Source organism: Amblyomma mixtum, chromosome 2, assembly GCF_055824585.1.
Source record: "Amblyomma mixtum isolate Tamu chromosome 2, ASM5582458v1, whole genome shotgun sequence".
Lineage (NCBI taxonomy): Eukaryota > Metazoa > Arthropoda > Arachnida > Ixodida > Ixodidae > Amblyomma > Amblyomma mixtum.
Window position 1 is genome coordinate 227,624,160 of NC_143013.1, and position 23,860 is coordinate 227,648,019.

General features: G+C 43.2%; 1 protein-coding gene across 1 annotated transcript; it reads left to right on the top strand.

The window, feature by feature from the left end:
- Nucleotides 1-21,489: 21,489 nt before the first annotated feature.
- Nucleotides 21,490-23,600, top strand: LOC149362818 (lactosylceramide 1,3-N-acetyl-beta-D-glucosaminyltransferase A-like). Its single transcript, XM_089569821.1, has one exon. It carries the CDS (start codon nt 21,502-21,504, stop codon nt 22,723-22,725), a length of 1,224 nt encoding a protein of 407 aa, XP_089425947.1. The 5' UTR covers nt 21,490-21,501; the 3' UTR covers nt 22,726-23,600.
- Nucleotides 23,601-23,860: the final 260 nt, after the last annotated feature.

Genomic DNA, 23,860 nt, shown 5'->3' on the forward strand with positions numbered 1-23,860 from the left:
GGTAATAGGAAAAAGCAGAGAAAGGGTACCGCGCGAAATCATTGAAGCCGAAAAGATAAATAGGTCAGGATGCTCGTGTGTAAGCACACCTTCCATTCTCCTCTCAGATAAAGAGCTTGTTTTTCTAAGAAATTGATGCTGTTCGCACAAGTGATTACTGTTTTCTGGCGTATAAATGTGATGCTTCAGGAGAATAAAATTTGTTGGAAGTTAGCGCTCGTGCTGTTCGTTTCTCGTCTCTTGTGTCCTCGTCTTTTGCAGAGCTACAGTGTATTGGAGGCCAACTAGCGGGGAAGAATTCTTCACGCTGACAAAGGAAACTGAGCTCGGAAGCATGTTGCTACAAATCGCATAGCTTTAAAACGCTTGCACCGTCAGAAGGCAGAATCTTGCTATAAGTGATGGAACTCGAGCTTCAAGATGTGCAGCATTGTTGTCCACAAATTTTGGGAGTGCCTCTATAACGGTCCCTCTTTTGGGAGTCTCTTAATAAGAGCAGGAGGGGGCACAGCTTGTACGCAGGTGCTCCGGAGTACAAAATACGCTATATATTCTGATATGGGGCCGATGTAGATTTTATAAATCAGTAGAAGAGAGCGCGTTCGCATACCGGAAAGGGGCCTGCTAAGTCTGCGCAACAGCCGACCGCAATGACTACTTTCGCAGCAACCTGATGTATACGTGTGCCCCCCAAGAGAGAGAGAGGTGTCATATGCAATCCTAAGATACTTTACAGACCATACATGACCATACATGAGGTATCACGCGATGCTGGTAAACAAGAGAGATATTCAGGAATTGGGCAAACTAACAATGCACGCTTCTTCACATCAAGATAAACATGAATATCGAATAACCATCGATCAAGAAGATTTACGTATATGACTGCAAAGACATGTAAAGGGGATGCATGTCATTCGAAGAAGCAAAGAAAGCTATATGGTTACGTGCACGTACATCACATTCGTCGAAATAGAACTAAGACATTTAAAAGTACGGGAGAGATAACTGCTGCCTGGGGAACAACTCTAGACTAACGACACTTGGAAGAAGATACCCCGCTTGGATTGGACAAAATTAAATTCTCCGTGGGCCAGGAATGCGGAGATCCATGCGACAAAGTAACTTGGGAAACGCATAGTCGCAGTCTGTGGAGCCGAGGCCCATGTTCCACGTTGTCATAGGCTTTGGACATGTTATCGCAGCGCCGTAACACACGGCGTAGCGAGAGGAGTAAGCATATTTCAAGCGCACCGTGGTGCTTCTGCGTGTGGCAGCGCTTATGGGACAAACGCGGGCGCTTCTAATCGTTGACAATGTGGTTTCGCATTTATTGTGGCCCAAAGAGGTGACGATAGAAGATGTTAGGCGCACTGTAGAACACCTGCAGCTCCGCCGTAACAATGCACGCTGCCTGAAAACGCTCTGCAATGGACGGCATTGCAGCCCAAGCGATGACATGGTCGCTCGCTTGACCGCGACACTGCTAGTAAACAAATTCCTACACGTACATTCCTATTTTGTAATCACATTAATATGCGCCAAAAGCTGCCAAGGACGCGCGCTCTCACTCGCACGCATGCGGAGCTTAACTCACATATATTAGTGCGGGCAGGGAAAAATAAACAAAAATAACGTTGCCCAGCCCGCACTGCCTATGGCACAACGGGCTAAAACTTGACTCACAGTGAGATTTGTCTTTTCTCAGCGGTGAGCAGTTTGGATCGCGCACGATGCGGATCCTGTGCGCGAAGCAGTCGTCTCATCGGCGGCGAACCAGAAGCACGCCTGCGGCGAAGCAGACGCCTCATCGGCTATGCAAGACGAGCACAGGTGAGGAACAGCGCGAAAGGCAGTTCGGACTTCCTTCAGCTTGCATGTAATTATTTCTGATATTCCTCCAACGCTGTAACCCTTTTCCTTTCCTGTCGCTATCTTAGACAAGTGTTCAGGGTGCACCAGGGTGGAAATTTTGGCAAGACGGTATTGATTCATAACATAAGAGTAGCGCAAAACCAGGACGACGGACAAAAGGGGAGAGAACACTCAGCAACAACACAGGCGCTAACTTCCGACTGATGAAGAAAGCCAAAAGCAACCAAGTGAACGGAACCTGAGCAAAAGTAGCGCATGCGCTGACCTAAAAGAAAAAATCAATGGAAAAAAAGATGCTATAAAAAATGGGAGATCACGGATGTTTTGAACCCAAGAAGGCCAGCTCTCGTTTAGACAAGGAAATGGACGGAGTACTAACGCAGTTATCTTGTAAGGCAGCAATCTTTGCAACTTCCACAATTTTGCGAGTTAGCTTATCTCTACTCTTAGCAACGACTAAGCATTTATCCAAAAAAGGCACGCACTTGCAATCTTTGCAGTGAAAAGCTAGATTGCTGCCGGTATATGCCTTCATGGTGTTATTGTGCTCCCGAAGCCTATTGTTCTGGCACCTACCAGATTGCCCAATATACTGATCGCCACAAGAGAGCGGAATATTGTACACAATGCCCTCAGTACATTTAACAAGTCTTTTCCTGTGGCGGATGGTACACTGCTGCTTTTGGGAGCGATGTGCGGAGGGCAGGGATATTTTGCATAACACACAGAGTTTCTCTGGAGCTGAAAACACCACGCGAACGTTTGCCTTTTTTCCTTTTTTCTTGAGATTATTGGTTTCACTTAGTTGGTTTTGGCTTTCTTCGTCAGTCGAAAGTTAGCGCCTGTGTGGTTGGTGTTTGTTCTTTCCCCTTTTGTCCGTTGTCCTGGTTTTGCGTTACTCTTATGTTATGCTCAGGGTAATTCTTCGATCATCCGGTATCAGCCAAATTCAGTGATCTGAACCGTTAGCGTTAGACGTGTTTGCGCTACTCGTGATTCTCGATTCAGCAGGACGACAGTTCCTTCATAAGAAACGATGGGGATGGAAAAGAGTTGTAATAGTTGAAGGGAAGTTTTGCCCAAAGGGCGCCATTGTACAAGGTGTGTGCCCGATTTCCCGCTTTCTGCTCTCCCCGTGTTGGTTCATTCCTGTCCATCCGTTTATTCACCTCTCAATCTACCCACAGCATGCAGTTGTGCATATTCTGGCCGCAGTGCGTCCGACGCTTCTTTATGGGGGCACACGTACCGCAAAAGCCTAATTCCGTAGTACATGAATTTCAGTTGGACTCTTTACTACTACAGGTTCAAGATAGAGAAGCACCCTTGTATTTGCAGACTCATGTCATAGGTCGCAGAAATACATGGCTCATTCATACAGGGCACATTTACAGCAGACATTCCATGCGCAGCAAGGATTAGCCAGCAAGCTTTTCGACAGGTATATTTGCGCCGCCCATGTGCGACATGGAAAAGGACATAAACATTTCAATTGTTTCCCTTTCGCAAATTAGCGTGCACCTAATAAAGGACACTGCGTGTTGATTAGAACTTACATATTCTCTACGTCGCATTTGCTAGCCTGCGTGAAGTGCACGGCATATATGAGAGCTTAGCGTTCCGCACTGCGTTGTGATCACGGCACAGATACGAATACGACATGATTTGAAGAAAGCTCACAGTGCAATTCAGATATACGTTAGAAGAGCGAGGAGGATCGGTGCTACGGAAAGAAAGAAGCAAACCTGGCAACAAGAGAGAGATAACAAACGGTTGAAAATATCCTTGGAGGAACTTCCAGTACGAACCACAGCACCTGCATCTGTATGGTTCATAGCACCTCGTAGCGACCGCGGATCCGATCCACCAGCCGCACCGACAGTTTGGGTACCTTTGCGGGAGGTGGTGCTGGCTGCTGAAAAATTAAAACAAAATAAAAAAGACAAGACTAACCGGCTACTAAGGTCACGTGCTGCGCACTGCCCATAGCGTGCCCATCGTGCCTATAGCCTGAAAATTGCCTTGCGTGTGCCAGCGCCGGTGGTCTGGCAGCCCGTACAGCTAGACCAGAGTTCTGCCGCTAAATTTAGCGGGTCAGGTGGCGCCGATGGCGGTTTCAAGGGCGCTCCGCGAAGTTTGAGTGACACGTCCTGCGCATGCCTATTTTTTTCTCCATTTCAAACGGATGCGCTTCGCTTAAGCCCAGATATTTCCGCAATCATTTTGGTGTAGATTCTGTTATACCGCCACTTTTTGATTACTTATGCCAGTCTAATTAGGGAAGTAGTCTACTGGTCAACTTTTCTGAGGAACGGGTCCTCTATTTCCTACATTATCTCAAGCCTAACCCAGTAATTTGTGGCGGGCGCGTCACCAAATATGCAAGACGAGCTCGGAGTGAGTTGCATCGCGAGTATCATCACGAATGCTCTTCCAAGTCATAGACAACAAACGTGTTTTCTGCAACATTTTTTTTCATTTGCCTATTCAACGAGCCAGAGCTTTGTGCAAAAAGGACGTGCTTTGTAATTAAATCAAAAGCATAATAAACACAGCTGCACAGCGGGACGCACACTTGATCAAAATTAGAACCTACGAAAGAACTTGCTCCAACACGAAAACTTGCGATTCAAGTGAGTCCAATGAAGTCAAATTGCTGAATGTTTAGGCTTCTCGAACCATGAATATTGTTTAAGCGTTATCATGCAATTGTTGGGGCTCTGACAAATTTTTTTTTTTGATGTCTATCGCTGCCTTGTGCGCTCCACTTTGGATTATGAGTGCGTATTTATTGGTCGTAAACAATTAGACAGGCTACATAAATTAGGAGTGCGCCGGGCAATAGTCGCACTCAAAGCAGCGTCCATCATAATCCACCTTGTGAAATAATGGGCGTCCACATGTTGACTCTTCTCACGCTAAATAAAAGGATTATGCTGAAATGTGCGAACGTGTTTAGAATGCAAACACTCCCAAATTATTTGTTCCATCCTATTGTGAACAACTGCCCTTCCAGAATAATATTCTGAAATTAGGAATTGGACCTTTCGGTCGAAACATACCGATAAATTTACGCCAAATTCATTTTTTCAACTTGCGTTCTAACCAAAAAGTTGATTGCTTATAACTTGCACGTCTCAACTAGACTGTTCAGTGCCAGTTACAAAGCGCCACAGGGGTAAATTAGGCATATTAAACAGCAGGAAAAAGACGTCTTTTTTGCACTGTTTAATATGGCTAACAGCCAACTCGCCCGCGCAGTTTTTTTACTGGCATTTCCCATGTCACAACGTGGACTGCGCCTAGCTGCCAGTCGGACGGCACGTGAAAACTAAAGAAAAGAAAAGCCGGTTTGCATAAAGCTGTATGTAGGTCACGTACTACAGCCGCCCGTCAGAAGTATACTGCCCAAGGGGTTCGCTTGTGAGGCCTGCTGCGTGCCTCGTTATGCATCCTCAGGAACTGCAACCTCTCAGGAACTGCAACCTCTCGAAAGAGGAATGGCAACGTGTCCTAAATCCTCCCAAGCGTTTGACTGATAGATGTGGTAGAAAGCCACGCTAAACACTTTAGAAGCAAACTCTTTGGGCTGTATACTTTTGACAGGGTTGTACAGCAAATTAACCCGCAGCAGTGGCTTAATATTTTCGCCAATCATGCAGATCATGACGAGCGAATATGTTTCCCGGCATACGCATGGGACAAAATATTTTAGTGGCTTCGAGGAATATTTATTTATTTATTTATTTATTTATTTATTTATTTATCAAATACTGCCAACTGCCTCTTGGCAGTCAAAGCAGGAGTGAATACATTGTTCTTGAACAATTGCTAAGGTGAGTTTAACAGCGGCAAAGAAAGAAAACATGCTATTGACAATCAGCCATGAAGGAATGTGCACAATCAAAAAACACACAAAAAAAGAAAGAAGGAATACACTTTGAAAGGCGGACGGCAAAGCAAGAAGCGTTGTAAAGAAATACTTGCAGCATCATAGATAAGATGGCACGGCTGTAACAAAAGATTCAACTGGGGGCATGTCAGCTGCTTCATAGGGTAAGGCGTTCCACTCAGCTGTGGTTCGAGGAAAGAATGATGAACGGTAGGCGTTAGTTTTAACCTGCGGCATTACAATTGTTTTGCTGTGCTTGCCTCTCGTTTTCCTGGATTCGTTGAAGTGCATGTAATTATGAAAATTTATTTTGACATGGTGGTTGACAATACTGTACATCATTTGTAGGCGGTGTAGTTTGCGGCGCATTTCTAGCGACGGGAGCCCAGCTCGTGTTCTCAGGTCTGAAACAGAGATACTTCTATGGTAAGCGTTAAAAATGAAAAATGAAAAATGAAAATGAATGAATGAAATGAATATCATGATGTGTTAGGGCGGAGGCGCGACTCTTGATGAAAATCATATCATATGTAATCGCGGAGACGGCGTTTCAGGAAAACTCTGCCCTCTAGTGGTGGCGCCGAAATTTAGTCCAGCATTCTTCCAGTTGTTTGTCTATTAATTACCCTACGCCGGCACGACGTTGTATACGTTCGATTAGAAGCGCTTGCTTCTGACGCAAACAAGCTAGCCTCTGATCTCTCTCCCGGGCTTAGCGGTCCCAAACACGTCTCCAGTAAAATGCTTTGAATCGATCGTTCAAAATCACCATAGCATAATGACGAACTAGATGGGTCTTAAGCGGGAAGAAAACAAAGTGAATGAATGGTCTATGACAAAGATGGTACGGCGCAGCCGTAACTGGTCTTCGGCAATGTAGTGCACTGCCCTTCATATGGTGCATAGGCGACTACATACATCTGAACTTTGTCGACGCACATGCGACCGGGCAGAAACAAAAGAAAAATAACTTCGTTTTTAACTTGTTGTTCTATAACACATACAGCGCACGCGTTGGTTTTTTGCAACATTTTTCTTTTTCCACCCATTCATGCCGGAAAAGGAAAGAAGCGAGAAGCAGCAAACTAGAGAGAGCCATTCTAATGGAAGGCCGGGCGTCATGTCAACACTTCACAATGACGCATTTGAGGAAAGACGGCCTCAGAATGTTTTTTTTTCCGAGGTGTCACACCCATTACGATGGCACTTCCTTCTTTATATCATAAATAGCGAGCGCGCTGTACGAGGACGGCTGACTTTAGGCGCATAAGGTGAGCCCACACACAACAAAACACAACAATAAAACGGCAAGCTGTACCTCCCCGTTTTGAGACTGACGGATGTTTTGTAAAGCCGATTGAGAAGAGGCCTTGGTGACCAAGGCTAGTAGGCTTATGCAGACAAGCCATTCCGGTGAACGCTGCACTTACATAACCCTAAATAGTATGTACTGTCGGTTACACCAATCTGTTAATAGCATGTACTGTCGGTTACACCAATCTGTTCCGAAGCGAAAACTTAACAGAAGTAGTTTTCATGGAGATAGCTCCGGTGTTGTCAGACGCAATCGAACTCCCACTACAGTTGGCGCTGCCATTTCTTAACTAAAGGGTGAAGTGAAAAACCTGAGGCCGTTTTGATTTGGGTAAAACGATTCTTTACTATGAAGCGCATCAGTATTTAAACAAAGTTTAGCGTATGTGATTGGGAATTATTTACGACTATGTATAAGTGGTACTGCCTTAAGGGCCACATATAATTACTTCGATGGTTTCCTATCCTAGTCATCTAGTGAAGAGGAGCGGCCGGTCTGCAATAATCTGTCACACCGAAGAACGCCTCAGGCTAAAGGATTAGCTGCTCGCTCAGTGGGCTGTCGTTTTTTGAATTGACATTGAAGGTCTGATGGAAACCCCTTCCCCAGATTAAAATCACCCTAGTCCGAACTAGGCCTTTGAGGCATTTCTTTCAAAATAAAAATTAATTTAGCCGCATTGCGAGCCACTCCTGAAGGTTGTGCGAGAGAAGGGAGTTGCGCAGAAAGAAAAAAATCCAACTTAATTGTCAGGCACCAACATGCAACTTAAAAGAGGACGTACATCAATTTCTACCCCTATAATACAGTTATATATATCGCTGAAAATTTTTCGCCCTTCTTCTTGATGCAATGCAACCTAGAAGATCACTTTACAGATTCTTGCTTTAAGAAAAACGAAGCCTTGAAAAGCGTTCTATAAAGTATTGTTGCGCGGTATTTCGCCACAAAGCTTTAACCTAGTACTGAGCTTGGAAGAGAGCAGAACGTACCCTTTTTTGCTTACCCTTGTTTTCTGGTTAGCTATCTAAAAGAAAGTTAGAGATTTCGTTCTTCTTCACCCAATTACGAACAGGGTTTAAGGTCTAAGAGCAAGGGCAGGAAATAGGGGTTGAATGAAAACTCGTCACCTGCACTACGAACTACTATATCGACAAGCATTTTATGCGGACTCCAGAAAGCGAGGTATTGTTTTATACTGCTTCTTTTGACGGCTTTGGCAAAGCTGCGACACATCTTGCAATTCCTATCAAAGCTGAGTAGATATTGCAAAAGTCATCGCTATTTCTTTCCTGGCAGCTCTTTCTTATTCTAACCAAACAGCGTTAAGCATTACAAAAACATACCTCACGCGGCTATTCTCCACATTTCCTTAGGCCATATTACCGAAGTTAATTCGTCGGAAACCCGCCTCTTCAATGATACCTCTCCTTCTCGTCAGAGTATCTCATGAGGTCTTCAAGTGCAATGTGAAAGCCCACGGCTCCCATGTCATGTTAAGGAGTCGACGTACCTTACCCTCGCAGAGCTTCATTGAATGAAAGAAGCCATTCTCTGTATCATGTGGTATAATATAGCACATTTCAAAGTACCATTCACAGCGCAACAAACATAACACGGACAGACACAAATTGCTTTCCGCGAAATAGAAATTTTATATAGATATAGGCACATACATACAGCACCTAAAATCAAATAAGCGAAAATATGGAATAGACGGAACAAACTCAAGATTTTGAGCGGCACTAGCTTTGAAACTTACGCTGTGCCTTTTTTCACGCTAGAAAAATTAACCATCAAGCTAACGTGTGATGATTACCTTTACTGGTTTTTATGAAAATGGGATTGGACAGCAATGCAAGTACGAGTAGAGTTCATTCGACTGATTCCGCAGGAAAATATCTTTTTAAGCAAAGATAAGAGTGCACCTATTGCCTCTCTCTAAAACGCAAGTAACGAAGCATGGAGGGCAGGAAGAACCAGAGAAAAAGGCGCGGTAGAGTATGGTTGCGGAAATAGTTAGACCGCCTGAAGTTCTTTAACGTGCACTGGCATCGCAAAACACACGGCCGCCTTTTGTTCTCGATCGACAGCACAAAGCTTTAAACAAATGGCCGTTCCTGTATTTGCCCTTGTTACGCTGTATTATTGCTAAAAATCCCCTTGATATACCGGCTCTCGTTATCTATACAGGGCGCGAAAAGTGATAATAAAAACTCCGGGCCTCCATTTCTTGGATATCCGGTGTAGAAGCGTTCTATTCGGCAGGCTATTCGGGAACTATTCTTGCATTATGGCACTGCGACGAGATATTACCCTCACAAAATTGCTCAAAGGTTGCTTATCTTGATGCACTCAACTATGGTGTATGGAAAAAAAAGCGTGCTTTTAGACTTTTACGGTAGCAGCAAAAGCACGTTTGTCTTATGAGTGGCCTTCACATTCTGGCAAACTGTCAAGTTCGATGCGCAGGATAAGTGTTCCTTGTGTCGTTTGCTAAACCGGTCGGCGTGTATCGTGCCAACCCAGTCGAAAAATACGAGAAAGCAAGTCCCCAAACAACAACACCAATTTCTGTCGCCCTGTCGCTACGACAGATGTTTCTGTAGTATTGCGAAATTGTCAGTTGTTGCGACCGAACTGGCCCTTTCGCTACGACAGGTGACTGCTCTCTACTACAGAAAATTATGAAAGAAGCCAACAGCCACAGAAACCAAGGGGCACAGGGGATTTTTTTAAATTAATTTAATTATTTTGTGGTGTTGATCAATTTAGAATATTGCTGAATATGTTATCGATTAAAGCTAATTGATTAGGAAAGCAGAAGGAAAAACAACCACATGCCGCCGGTGGGATCCGAACCCGACCTCCGAATTACGCGTCCGGTGCTCTACCTCTGAGCTACGGCGACGGCTGTCCAATCTTCTGCTTTCGGGGGTATTTATGTTTGCAAATAACCTAACCTTGAGAGTGTTCATCAGCGCCACCCACGTTCATAAGCGGCGGACGTAGAACGTCTCGAGTTACCGCAGGTGTGACGTAGAACTTCATCGAATGGAGAAGGTGGAAGCTGCGTGAGAACCCTCTTATACTCCCTATGGCGTCAAGGCTGCCAGAACCGAGGCCCTTGCTAAGCAATTAAGCAAACAAGGGAAGGGGAATGAGGGGCTCGTTATAAATATGAAAGAAGCCAACAGCCACAGAAACCAAAAGGCACAGGGGATTTTTTGAATTAATTTATTTATTTTGTGGTGTTGATCAATTTAGAATATTACTGAATATGTTATCGCTTAAAGCTAATACAAAAATTTCTGCTGTCAGGTTCCAAAATACTTCAGGAAAATCTATTGTGATTAGAGACAATTTTGTTGTGCTTTTCGTTAGGGAAGTCACTGGTGAGGCGAAAAAAAATTGGCCACGAAAACTCTCTTTACCGTACCGTTGTTATCGACAGCAACAAGAGAGTGATGTGCGAGAAGGAATGGATGACGTCAAAGTGAAGCTGAAAAACATATCAAAGCCGCGTAAGGTCTACGGGCTCCTATGACTTCTGGCGAAAATGGTGTATGAAGAGTATTTCGATGAAGAGGTCCATTTGCTTTTTTTCTTTTCGTAGCCTTTTATTTCAAATCAATGGTGCCTTTAATGCTTGTTTCTGTTCAAGTGAAATTCGGATTCACAAGGAAGTACGTGAACTTGTACTCTTTGTGTTATATCTCTCCGGTCAGCAAAGTTTGTGGGCCCGGTATCAGACTACCGGCTATCATTATTAGTCCCGGAAAATGCGTTGCGTTCTCCCTTAGCTCTCGGGACCCTGCATTCATTGATGTAGCTTCCAGATTTTAGACAGAAATTATATCGAGAAACTTGCCCAAAAATCTAAATCGGTGGTAAACTGCAGCGTTAGAAGGTCAACTTGGAGACTCACTTTTTGGACATCTGAAATTACGGGAGGCCGCTAAACAGATTTGCTGAGATCGTGAAGTTGCTACGCGTAGCAAATGCAGGCTGAAAATTCATTACGAGAATGAAGTGAACATCGATAATATGAGGGCCAGTGAGTACCCGTCCTTGAATTGCAACAACATTTGAAATGCTCCTTCATTGCTGTGGTCCATGAGTTGACGTTTTCTTAGCTACTAACTTATTTTTGATAAATTATATCTGCTGATGTTAATTAGGCACTTTGTGAGGTTGAATCGCTCCAAGCGTCTTGCTGGAGCTTGTTATTAGTGATGATAGCACTGTACGGATGACCTCGTCCTCAAGCGGGGCGCAAAAGAAAAAGGACACGTTGGAAAAGGAACAAACATATACAGCGTACTTCCGAGTCCGTTCATCATGCGTAGCGCCGTTCTTCGAATGCAATAATTATTTATTTATTCAAAATAATCGCTAAGCCCATCACGGCTGAGGGTATTACATAGGGGTACAGGTAATTGAACAAAAATAGGAAATAAACTAGAAATAAATGAGAAAAACAAACAAACACACGTTAGAGGACATTGGAATAGAACACTCAGTAGTAATAATTAAACATTCAAGCGAGAACAGAAACAAAATACACCAAAACGAGGAAAATAAACAAGGCAGGAGGCAATGGAAAATTATACCCTGCTATACAACGTATATAAGTGCACTGAAGACATAGCATTAAAATGAAACAATGTGAATAATTATTCATAAAAATGCAAAGAAAAAAGACCCATACATTGATATGCAACAATGAGCGCAAGAATGTTAAGTGGGAGCAATGGCAGACATTAGTTTGAAAAATTAATCCGGTTCAGGGCCAGTCGCGATATGTAAAGGCAGAGTTCCAATCAGTTATAGTTCGTGGTATGAATGCATGGGCGTAGGTAAATCTATGACATGCCACGCGCTTAACTTTGAAATGATGATTGCGTCGGTCAAAAATGGAAGAAGGCAAACAAAAGAAGTCGTGATGAAGTGCTGAGTGATGGCACAGTTTATGGAAAAATGATAAACATGAAACTTTAGGGCGAAGACATAAAAAAAATCCAGGGGGCACTTTGGCTCTCTAAAGTGCTGCAAGGCGAAAGCGTTTCCTGGAGCACTGGTTTTTTAATATTTTTTTTCATATTTGTTATTTAATTTTCTCTTTTATTTTTGTTGTCTTCCTATTTTTTGTTTATTTTATTTTATTTATGAAACCTATGCATCCACTAGATGCGCCTTTATTCATGCGCAAACCCTGAGCCTTCGTGGCGGCGTGGTTCGCGTCTCCACTGCAAAATTCGAAAGGCCGTGGTTCGGTTCCCAGCCTCGACACCGCTTATTTTTTTAAGAACTGACGCCGAAACGCGGACAAATTTTCTAACATTCCTTGATCACGACAGTATGAGGCATTAAAGGCTTTCGCCTTAATATATGAAACGTGCGCGTTTCTTCAAGGCTGTGGTGCTAGTATGACGCAAATAATCACTGTGCATAAAACGAACTCTGCGGTTCTGCAATGATTTGATGTTATTTATTAAATATGCTTGATGAGGGTCCCACATAGCCGAAGCATATTTAATTTTAGGTCTAATTAGTGCGGTATAAGGACGTGTTCGAAGATGGGAAGGAGCAGGCTCTAAGTTGTGTTTTAAGAGACGTAATGACCAATTAGCGGATGCAAGAATAAGGTTAATATGGTGGTTCCAGGTTAGGCCCGAATCAAGGTGAAGACCTAGGTACTTGCCCGTGATTACCAGCTCGACTTGAGTAACATATTTAAGGAATATGCTGTCTCAATTCGAGACATTCGGTCAGTAAAACACAAATTTTGTTTTCGAAAGGTTAAGTTACATGAGCCAGGTAGAGCACTGTGCTGTCAATGAGTCGAAGTCACACTGAAGGGCTAGGCGATCATCGTGAGAATTAAATTTCACGATAAATTACGCAATCGCCGGCGGAAAGTCGGATCTGGGAACATGTGCCACGAATTTCTTTTAACCCATCGCTTGAGTAGCCGAGAAAACTGCCTTTGGAACCAATTGTTTTGGAATACGTACTATTTATCTTTAAGAGCTCATAATTGGCGTCCCCAAAAATGTGTGGATGAGCACAGGGAGGAATTTACGGGTAACTCTTGGAACTGCGGGGGGGGGGGGGGGGTGTTCTCCCATTTTAAGCATGTATTTTTTTTGTATTTACTCATATATCTAAAGCGTTCAAATTGGCATTATATGGGAGAAAACGTGAAAGTATTCATTTATTTATTTATTTATACAGAATACCCCTAAAGGCCCTCGAGAGGGTATTACATAGGGGGGGGGGGGGGCACAGGCAATTGAACAGAATAAAAAACAAAAAACAAAAACCACAAATATAAAACAAACAACAAAAGCACAAATAAGACACTTTGGATGACATAAGTAAGCAAAATAATCAATAAAAAGCACAAATAAGACACTTTGCATGACATATAAGTAAGCAAAAGAATCAAAATAATGGCAGCGCGGCAAAGAACGAAGATTATTGCAGTATTAAAATCATACAAACAGAACACTAATACAATGAATCTTTTTAGTAAAAAACCCTGCAAAAAAAGGAAGCCATGAACAAATAAAATAACAATGTATGCGAAGAGTTAAGCAGTAGTTATTGAAGATATAAGTTTAAGTTTAAAATATTTATCAGGATCAGTGGTGGTTGCGATATGTGAAGGCAGAGTGTTCCAGTCAGATATTGTGCGTGGTAAGAATGAATGCGCATAGATAAATGTTCTGCACGTGAAACGTCTAACTTTAAAGGGATGATCGCGGCGGTCAAAAATTGAAGGAGGCAAAGAAAAAAAGTCGTTCTGAAGTGATGGATGATTATAAAGTTTATGAAAAAGTGATAGTCGTGCAATTTTACGGCGGAGACATAAATCCTGGAGACCTGCGCGTTTCTTTAAGGCTGTGACGCTGGTGTTACGTGAATAATCGGAGTAAATAAAACGAACGGCGCGGTTCTGCAATGATTCAATGTTATTTATTAGGTAAGATTGGTAAGGGTCCCAAATAGCCGAGGCATATTCAATTTTAGGTCGAATTAGAGTGGTATAGGCATGAGCACGGAGGTGAGGAGGAGCATGCTTTAGGTTATGTTTTAAGAGACTTAATGACCGATTAGCAGATGCAAGCATAATGTTAATATGGTGGTTCCATGCTAAGTCTGAATGAAGGTGAAGTCCTAAGTACTTATACGTGGTGACTAGCTCGAGTGAGCTATTATTTAAGGAGTATGCTGTTTGAATTCGAGACATTCGGTTAGGAAAAGACATCAATTTAGTTTTTGAATGATTAAGTTGCATAAGCCAGGTTGAGCACCATGCTGTTACTGAATCCAGGTCAGATTGAAGGGATTGGCAGTCGGTGTTAGAATAAATTTTGCGATAAATTACACAATCATCGGCAAAAAGTCTGATATGGGAAGAAATGGAATCCGGTAAATCGTTGATAAAAATTAGGAAAAGTAAGGGGCCAAGCACACTTCCTTGAGGGACGCCAGAGTATACTTGGCTGAAAGACGAATTGTGGTTATTGACAGTTGTAAATTGAGACCTGGAAAAGAGAAAATCTTTAACCCATGCAATGACAAGAGGGTGAATATTAAGCAGTGCTAGTTTCATTAATAACCGGTTGTGAGGTACTCTGTCGAAAGCTTTAGAAAAATCAAGAAATATAGAGTCTACTTGAATGCCAGCATCAATCGATGAATGTATGTCTTGAATGAATCCGGCAAGTTGCGTTTCGCATGAGTAGCCTTTACGGAACCCATGTTGATATTTAAAGATAATGTTATGGTCTTCAAGATAGTTAATTACCTGCGAGTGAATTACGTGTTCAAGAAGTTTGCAAACAGTGCAAGTTATTGAAATGGGTCGGTAATTTAGTGGTGAGGAACGATCGTCAGACTTGAAAATTGGCACAACTTTAGCTAGGCGCGCCAGTCCAGCGGAATCACGCCTGATGATAGAGATTGTGAAAAAATAGCGGACAAGATGCGATGAATACCATCAGATGAATTTTTGAGTATTTTGTTATTAAAGCCAAGGTGATCTGATGCTGATGTTGTTTTAAGCTTCCCTAGTAAGGATAAGATACCGGTCTCACTGATAAATATTTCGGACATTGATGTATTAGAAGTGCTGACAGAAATAGGAGGTAGAGGGAGATCTTCACGGGTAAAAACGGATGTGAATGCGTTATTGAAAAGTTCGGCGCATTCGGCCACTAGAACACTGCTGCCTACCGCGTTGGTAAGAGTAATGTCAGGATGATTAGCGGGGGTTTATTATCTGCCAGAACTTCCGTGGATTGTTTGTTAGCATTGCCGGTAGATCGTGTGTGAAGAAGTGCTTACGTGCAGATATCAACTCAGACTGATATTCCTTATCACATAGTTTGTACTGTTGCCAAGATTCGGAGTGTCTGTTCTTGTCGGCTTGTCTGTAAAGGCGCTTTTTCTTGTTATTAAGGCGACGTAGATGCCTATTAAACCAAGGCGCTGTGTTACTGCAAGGGATACTGATGACGGGTATGAATCTGTCAATGAGAGTAACAAGTTTCACGCTGAACAGGTTCCAGTTCGTTTCCAAGGAGCGTGACGAAAAATCGTGAAGAAAATGATCAGCAAAGACTGACAACTGAGCGTTTATTTCGCCGAAGTTTGCTCGGTTGTAGCACCTTATTTGTTTAGTACGAGTTACCTTTTTATGGGGCACAAAATTCAGGTTACCCGTGATTATGGAATGGTCGGAAAGGCCTTCTAAGAGCGCAATGTTGGAGCAAAGGTAAGGATCACATGTCAAGATAAGATCGAGAATATTGGCTGTAGTGGCGGAACGACGCGTAGGTTCAGAAATAAGTTGTTGCAAAGAGAAATCGAGACAGGACTGGAGGAAAGCCTGAGCTTCGGGATCATTGGCAGGAGCTGTTAATGACGACCAGTTAATAGCCGGAAAGTTAAAGTCACCAAGTAAAAGTAAGCTTGAATTCGGGAAACGACAAGTAAGATCGCTTAGTAAATTAGAAAACTGACTTGCGAATGAAGAATTCATGTCCGGAGGGCGGTAAATGACGCCAATGATGGCGACCGTGGGACCACAACTCAACCGAACCCATACCGATTCTATGTACGACGTGACCTCGATAGGCACAGCAGTGAGCATTTTATTGACAGCCAGAAGGACACCGCCACCTCTAGGCCCGTGCGGTCACAACGAAATATGTTGAATTCGGAGTCACAGGCGAAAACGACATCATCAGGAACCATGTCATTTAACTAAGTCTCGGTAAGCGCGATGACCGAGGAGCAGCATGAATCAATTAAAGAAGAAAGAGCTACATTTTTAGAAAGAACACTCCTTATGTTAGTGTACAGAAAACTGACATCGTAATTGGAGCAACGCTGCGCGTTTGGCCGCATGGGTGGTTTGCCAGCCACTTTACGAGAACTGGAAGGGATGCGTCAGGCAAGGGACACGCGCACTGCGCTACTGGTTTGATCATCCCAGAAATACGAGACACCATTGATAAGCAGTTTATCAAAAGACAAACGGACCATGTCACCTTTTTTTACTGATTTGGCATACTTCCACAGTTGGCTACGTTTCTCACGAACCGTTTTCGAGTAATCTCGCGAAATGCTGAAATCGGTATTCTTGAGTTTATAGCCCTTACTCATAAGCGTTTCGACTTCTTTTTCGTTGAACAGCTTTGCAATAATGGGTCTCTTTTTTTCCTGAGAAAAACGGCCTATGCGGTGAGCACGGGCTAAGGAAGACAACGTGATACCAAGTTTGCTAGAACAGAATTCGTTCACAAGACGCTCAGAGTCTTCCCAAGTTTCAGACTCATCAGTGTCCTGAACACCATAAAAAAGAATGTTAGACCGGCGGGAACGATTTTCCAGGTCGTCAAGTTTTACTTGAATGTTGGATACATCGTGTGTACAACTCGTGGCAGATACTGTGGTAGGCACTGACTGTTTTTTAAGTTCCAGTTCCTTCACACGGGTAGCTAAAGACTGTAAGTCACTTTGAAGAACTGGAATAGACTCGATTTTAAGTTCAAGTTCATGCACACGATCGCTTAAAGTCTTCATTTTATTTTGCAAGCCAATATGAATTGTAAGAATCTTGTTAACACTTTCGAGGATATTTGTGTGGTTCATCTCAAGCCTTTGAACAGTTTCATATACCTGTTCGAGCTTTTCCTCTTGGCCCTTCGTCATAGGGCCTGGGTTTGTTTCAACGTCCCCACCCAGGACCAAAATGCGCCAAATGTACACTGCCGCCGAGCGGAAATGTTTCAGAATATTGGGTGGCCACGACACTGCTACAAGACAGACATCATCATCACGGTAACAAGAACACTCGTAATAACCAACCTGGAACAGCAGGAACGGTGAGTGGCGAGGCATTTCGTGAGCAGTGCCATGGCCCAAGGGGGCGGTGAAATCCGAGTGCTTTATGTAGGTGTCCTCGTCAGCTGATAAAGTAGCATGTTGCCAGGCCCGACCGTCGAAAGTGTCCAAAATCGGCAGGGGTGCGCACAGTTGATCGGATGAGCAGCATGTAGTATCATGTAGACAGCACGGTGCAACATGGAGACGCAATGTTATCGTAGAAAGAATAAGAAACTCAACAAGTATTCACGCAAAAAAAGTGGATATAAACTTTGCAAAAAAATCTTGCAACATATTTAGAAGGATGTGAACATTAATATCACGGCTATCTCAGCACGTAGGTGAAGCACAGAGGAAAGCAAAGGTTACATGGCACTCACTTAAAAACTTTGCTGAACAATTGTCTGAACATGGCGGTGGGCAGACAGTCTGTTCCGGCAAGTTGTTGCAGTCATGAACGGTTTTAGGGAAAAGGAATGCATAAAATATTATTTCGACAGTTGCATTCTAAGATTTCTGGGAAATGGTGAACTCAAGTGGACCTGTAGGTGTAATCAAGTATACTTGTTTTCTCAAAACCGCTGCCCCTGCGAAGGTTATCGAATAGCTTTAACCGAATGTGTTTCTGTCTCTTTTGTAGAAGGGGTCCGCCCTACGTCGTCAAAAAATAGCATTGAGGATAGTTTTCCTATTTAAATCTTTGTTTAAGGAGGGAGGGGCAAAGGGAGCGCTCTTTTAAATCCGTGGCTGCGTGAGCGCTGATTGAGTGATTGCCTAAAGGTCACCAATTTACTCTTTTGCATTTGATATCAGCTTGAGCTACTCACGCATAGATTAATTATTAAAAGTCATATATAGCAAGGCATTCTTTTAAAAATATGTATCTTTAAGCTCGAAGACAGACTGGTTAGTGAGCTGCTCTCTTGCAGGCTAGCACCCAACCTCTTGAAAAAGCCTTCGCAAGGCGTGCAGGAAACGAGATTCATTTACGACGACGTTAAAAATCTTCAACATGTCTAAATAAGAGCTAATTTTTCTCTTTCCTTGCGATGAAAATAAATGAGTGTTTTTGACTGTTCATTTCAATGTTCTCGCCGAAAATTTGGCGTTAGTTACATAACATGCAGCCCATTAAAATGAAGGTAAATGATTGTCTACTTGCTGTATGATTTCAAAATAGAACTATATTGCATCGCAGTGAAATTTTGTTGTGTATTAGGAAATGTTATGAAAATTCTCAGTAAGAGAGATAAGTTTAAAACGCGAAAAACGTTTTCAAAACATGAAATACAGAGAAGGTTACTTGTTTACTCCATAAAAACACTGAAGGTTCAGTGACGGTCCTGATGAATACTTCAAGATAAAAAAAATATGTTTCTTCCTCATGAAAAAAAAAAAATTGTCTTTCTTTGACGTATAACGAAATCTATATTTTAACACAAGAATTTTATTACTAGTTGGTGTAAACATTTCTATTGTAAAGATTTTTTACTGGAACATTTTTGTGATAAACAAACATTTTGATTGCGAACATATAATTAAAATATTCTAAAACTTTCAAGCATGCCAACATACATGTGCTACGGAATGATAGGAATTTAAATAGAAAATCTTGAATTGTATTTCACAAAAGAACTAGAAAATACAAAACTCTATTGAGTTACAATTATCAATAAAGAATAATTGCTTACAACGGTGAGGTGCTCCTCATAAATACCTCTTAAGTATGAGGCACTCGAAATATTTTGTTCCAAATGAATTCACAAAAAGTGTTCAGAAAAACAGATCACCTCAATATCGTTATGATCTACAACGATAGTAACCGAGGCACACTCGCAGCTTGGTGCAGAGAGATGCAGTTGTACACAACAGCAGTATCTTACCGGTACTCACCTACGGGGCAGAAACGTGGAGGCTAGCGAAAAGGGGTCATCTTATGGTAAGGACAACGCAGCGAGCTATGGAAATAAAAATAACAGGTGTAACGCTACGAGACCGGAAGCGGGCAGAGTGGGTGAGGGAACAAACACGGATTAATGATATGCTAGTCGAAATCAAGAGGGAGAAATAGGCTTGGGCAGGGCATGTAATGTGAAGGCAAGATAACCGCTTGCCCGTAAGGGCAATGGAGTGGATTCCAAGAAAAGGCAAGTGTAGCAGGGGGCTCCAGAAAGTTAGGTGGGCGGATGAGATTAAAGGAGTTTGCGCAGATACGGTGGCCGCAGCTGGAAAAGGGCAGGGTTAATTGGAGAGACATGGGAGATGCTTTTGCCCTGCAGTGGGCGTAGTCAGGCTGACGATGAAGATGTAAAAGCTCAGTGATATTTTTGTAAATGACAGTGGCTCTGAATGCTCCAAAACAAGCGCGGAGTAACGCGCCTGCCTTTATGTTCTCGTTCGTGCTACTTCCGTACGTTTCACAGCGTTACATCTGGTGTAAGAAACGTAGGATAGTACATTATAGAGTTATAGAGAGGGACCAGTTAGGGATTGTCCTGACCAAGAATCTTGTACTAGTAGCACATAGTACAATCGATGACAATCCCCAACCGGCAGAACATACTTCTCGGCCTTGTCGACTCTTGCGGAAGCCAAAGCTGAAAAACCGGTGAGAACCAGTTAACCGAATTTTGACGACACATTTGTTCATTTCCTACCAATATCATGGCGCCTTGTCCGGAATACAAAAGTATTGGTTTCAAGCATCTCCTCAGGAGTGTACAATTCCCATCCGTTCTCGCGGGACAGCTCCTCTTCAGTGAAAGCCTCGGCGACAGCCGAGTCGCTCAGTTTTTTTGTGGCCCGGGTCATTTCAACAGAGGATTTCTTTTTGGAAACCTTTCGCTGCCTCTATAACTGTTGGTCTGCCGTCACCACTATGTGACAATATTGAAAACTAGCTCGGAGTCTGCTAAAGTTCCCCGGTTTGTCCACGCTAATAGGAGTCATCAAACAATAGAGAGAATTTAATAAGCTGTGTTACATTTCTTGCTAGGCAGATGTAGGTTTGGTAATTTGAGCACTGGCATTTACTTAAAAAGTACTTCACACTGGTGCTTGGCCCACTTACCTTTACAGGGGTCTCAAAGTTATGGTTTGAGTGCGTTTTAAGCTAAAACAATGAGCAGTGCACAACAACTGTTCTTGCACGTAGATTCTCAACTAGGCGAACGTATGGAGAGGGGCGAATAGATATCTCTGCAGAAATCTGACATTAAGCTTTTTAGTCACTGCAGATAGCGTCCATGTCTATGTTAGGAACTTAATCTTGGTCGTATTTTTATCATAATCAACAGCCTCGTCATAGCAGTAAAGAGTTTCGCACTCACCGTCATTGTATTAAAAGCATAATTACGTGGATTAAGTTTAATTCCAGAAAAATATATCCAGGAATACGAGCGCTTGCAAGAACTTCGCCAAATTGAGTTGTCTAGGACTACAAGGGCCTCTAATTCTTCGAGATAAATATCCAGGCTGCCTACAGTGCCTAATTTTATAATTTCTTCTGAATGAGCTCCGTTAAGACATGGACAGTGCAGATTAACCCCCCCCCCTCCCCTCCGTAACCAATTAGTTGTCGTTTTCGTCTGGTCGCACAACGTGCAAGCAGCAATGGTTCCGTGCAGTGCACCTCTCACAGTTCTATAAACCCTGTCGGTGCACTCCAATTATCCTTGGCATAAAAATGGGCAGCTCTGTAATCGGAACAGCCGTCGGCTTTCCTTAATTTGCCGGTTTCTCTGAAGATCGCTTCCCAGAATCTCACTCAGGACCGAACTAAGCGGGAAGCCAGTCGATAGATTGGCTTTTGTGCTGTTTGCACGTCACTACCTCCAGATACAAATTACGCTAGGGCCGTCGAAAACAAAGAACAATGGTGAACAGCAGCTATGACAGCCGTGAAAAGTTCGTCGCGCGCTTTTGATGATTAATTTGATCCACACAATAGCAAGCTTCGTAGCTATCGTGACGTGCAGTGTCTCTCTTCGGTGCATTTCGGCAAAGACTTGCTAGGCAAATGGTTGCTTCTTCCCTAGGCTTCGATACAGCGAAACCGACCGACGCCCAGCGCCTCAGGATACCGTTGAGTGCGACTGTCATATTTCGCCACCGGAAGAAACCACGCGGGTTTGCTTTTGTCGTTCGAGTTCTTGGAGCTGTGATAGTACTTTTTTTCATCGAATGCATTACTCGTGAAGCTAGTGACGTACGCCTCCCGACTGCCGATAGAGCCGCATCTCCAACCGCTGCACCTACTGCAACTGAAAATGCCACGAGAGAGATCAATAACGAGTCGTCGCCATCCACGGAAGAGAACTTCTCTGAATGGACTGGCACGTCCGCGTGCCGTCGCCCCGGCCTTCGAATCCTCTACTTCGTGCATACGGCACCGAAGAACGTGAAAAAGCGTGCGTGGTTACGGAAGACCATAGGCGACCCGAAAATCCAGGACCTTGTAAATTCAGCCGTTGTCTTCTTCGTCGGCATCGCGCCCGACCCGAACGAACGCCGACGCGTCGAGGAAGAGGTAACTCAACACGGAGACGTCGTTGTGTTGAATTTCACGGACACCTACCGCAACCTGTCGCTGAAATTCACTCAAGGCGCCAAGTGGGTTGAGGAAAACTGTTTCCTCAACTCAACCACGACGATCGTCAAGATGGACGACGACGTTGTGGTGAACGTGTTCGCCCTGTCGTCTTACGTGGACAGCCTTGCGATGAAGTGGAACGCCATTCACTGCCACTTGCACATCAAAGTTCCCCCTCCCAGGCAGCGAAAGTCAAAGTGGTACGTCAGCAAAGAAGAATATCCACTGGACAAGTACCCAGCCTATTGTGCCGGCGCAGCCCTCATGATGCGGCCGGCGGTTTTGTCAGCCCTCTACGAAGCTTCGATGCATGTTCCAATTTTTTGGGTCGACGATGTGTACGTCACTGGCATCCTGGCGTCGTTAACTAAAGTGGACATGGTGGACATAACGCGGTATTTTGGCTTGTACCTGGGCAGAGGAATGACGGCTATGGGTAAAAAGATGCTCTTCGCGCATACGGGCCGGCCAAATCTTATTAGTCACAAAATCGATGAACTGTGGCAGAGTGTTCTGCGTTTGAATCAGACTCCGAGCGACCACTTCCGGTGGAGGGTGAAGGTATGCCATCGAAAGACACTTCCCGGGCTGGCTGACTGGGTAATCAGTCGAACTGGCAATGCTAATTTCAGTCTGCCTGCAATGCAGTGATGGTTGTAAGTTGCTTTTATTTACCTATAGAAATGTGCGTAATTAAGACTCACATCTCGCTACAAGTGGTCGAAATTGCCATTAGATGTTATATTGTAATTCACATCTATCCCAACATTTCTATTTCGTGCCAAACTCCTGAGCGCTTGCATGCCACCAACCGTTATCCCATGTATCCTATGTGATAACATTGTCGAAAAACAGTCCCGAAAATTTTCTGACGTGACAACATATTTTCTGCAGAATACTCGGCGCTGAACGATACTGGTCTGAGAAAAATGTTCTTATTAATCATGTTACAATGATGAAATTTCAAAGAAACATGTATTTTAGTGTGCTGATACTGAATATTCGGTATATTGCATGTATACCCATTATTTTAGTTTTCCGTGATGTGCTATTAAGATATTTTGCTGCATGAAACTTTCCGATATGTGTGCCATTGCTTTATTCTGGCACCAAGAAAACTAATAAGTGTGAAGTTATCAGCCTGCCTATTATGGAAGTTAAGTTGTGGAATTTAGAAGTTGCCACTTCTCAAACAGGCAGCAAAGTATGTGCTGCCGTTTCTGAGGTGGTAGCTTCAAAATTAGGTAGTTTAACTTTTATCATAGGCAGGACTATAACTGTAATAAGTGTACCCTTGTTGCATTCCGTGATATCAAAAGAAACCTATGTCTGACATTAAGCAAGCACTCTACAGCAAAATCTTTTAAAAGCTCACCACAAAAACTTACATAACTTAATAAATAAGTCCTTGATGAGTTGAGTTACATGAAATACAATGCAATCTTTAGAATAAGGTCACAAAATTATGTTTTCTCTGAAGATTTCGAAATTGTGACTTGATTAATACATCCATTTTTGAAAGACGAGTGTGCACCTTTACAGGAGGACGCAGGGGTGCAATAAAAGACACGGACATAGAAGTAGACAAGGACGAGCGCTTACTATCTGTCTACTTCTATGTCCGTGTCTTTTATTCCGCCCCTGTGTCCTCCTGGAAAGTTATGAACCAACACGGCCAAATACAAGTACTTCTGTGCACCTTTACATTCTTGTAGTAGCAGAATAATTTTCTGTCGCAGCGACGGTTTTTAAGACAGATGCTGCATTGTCAAAGAAAAATAATGCG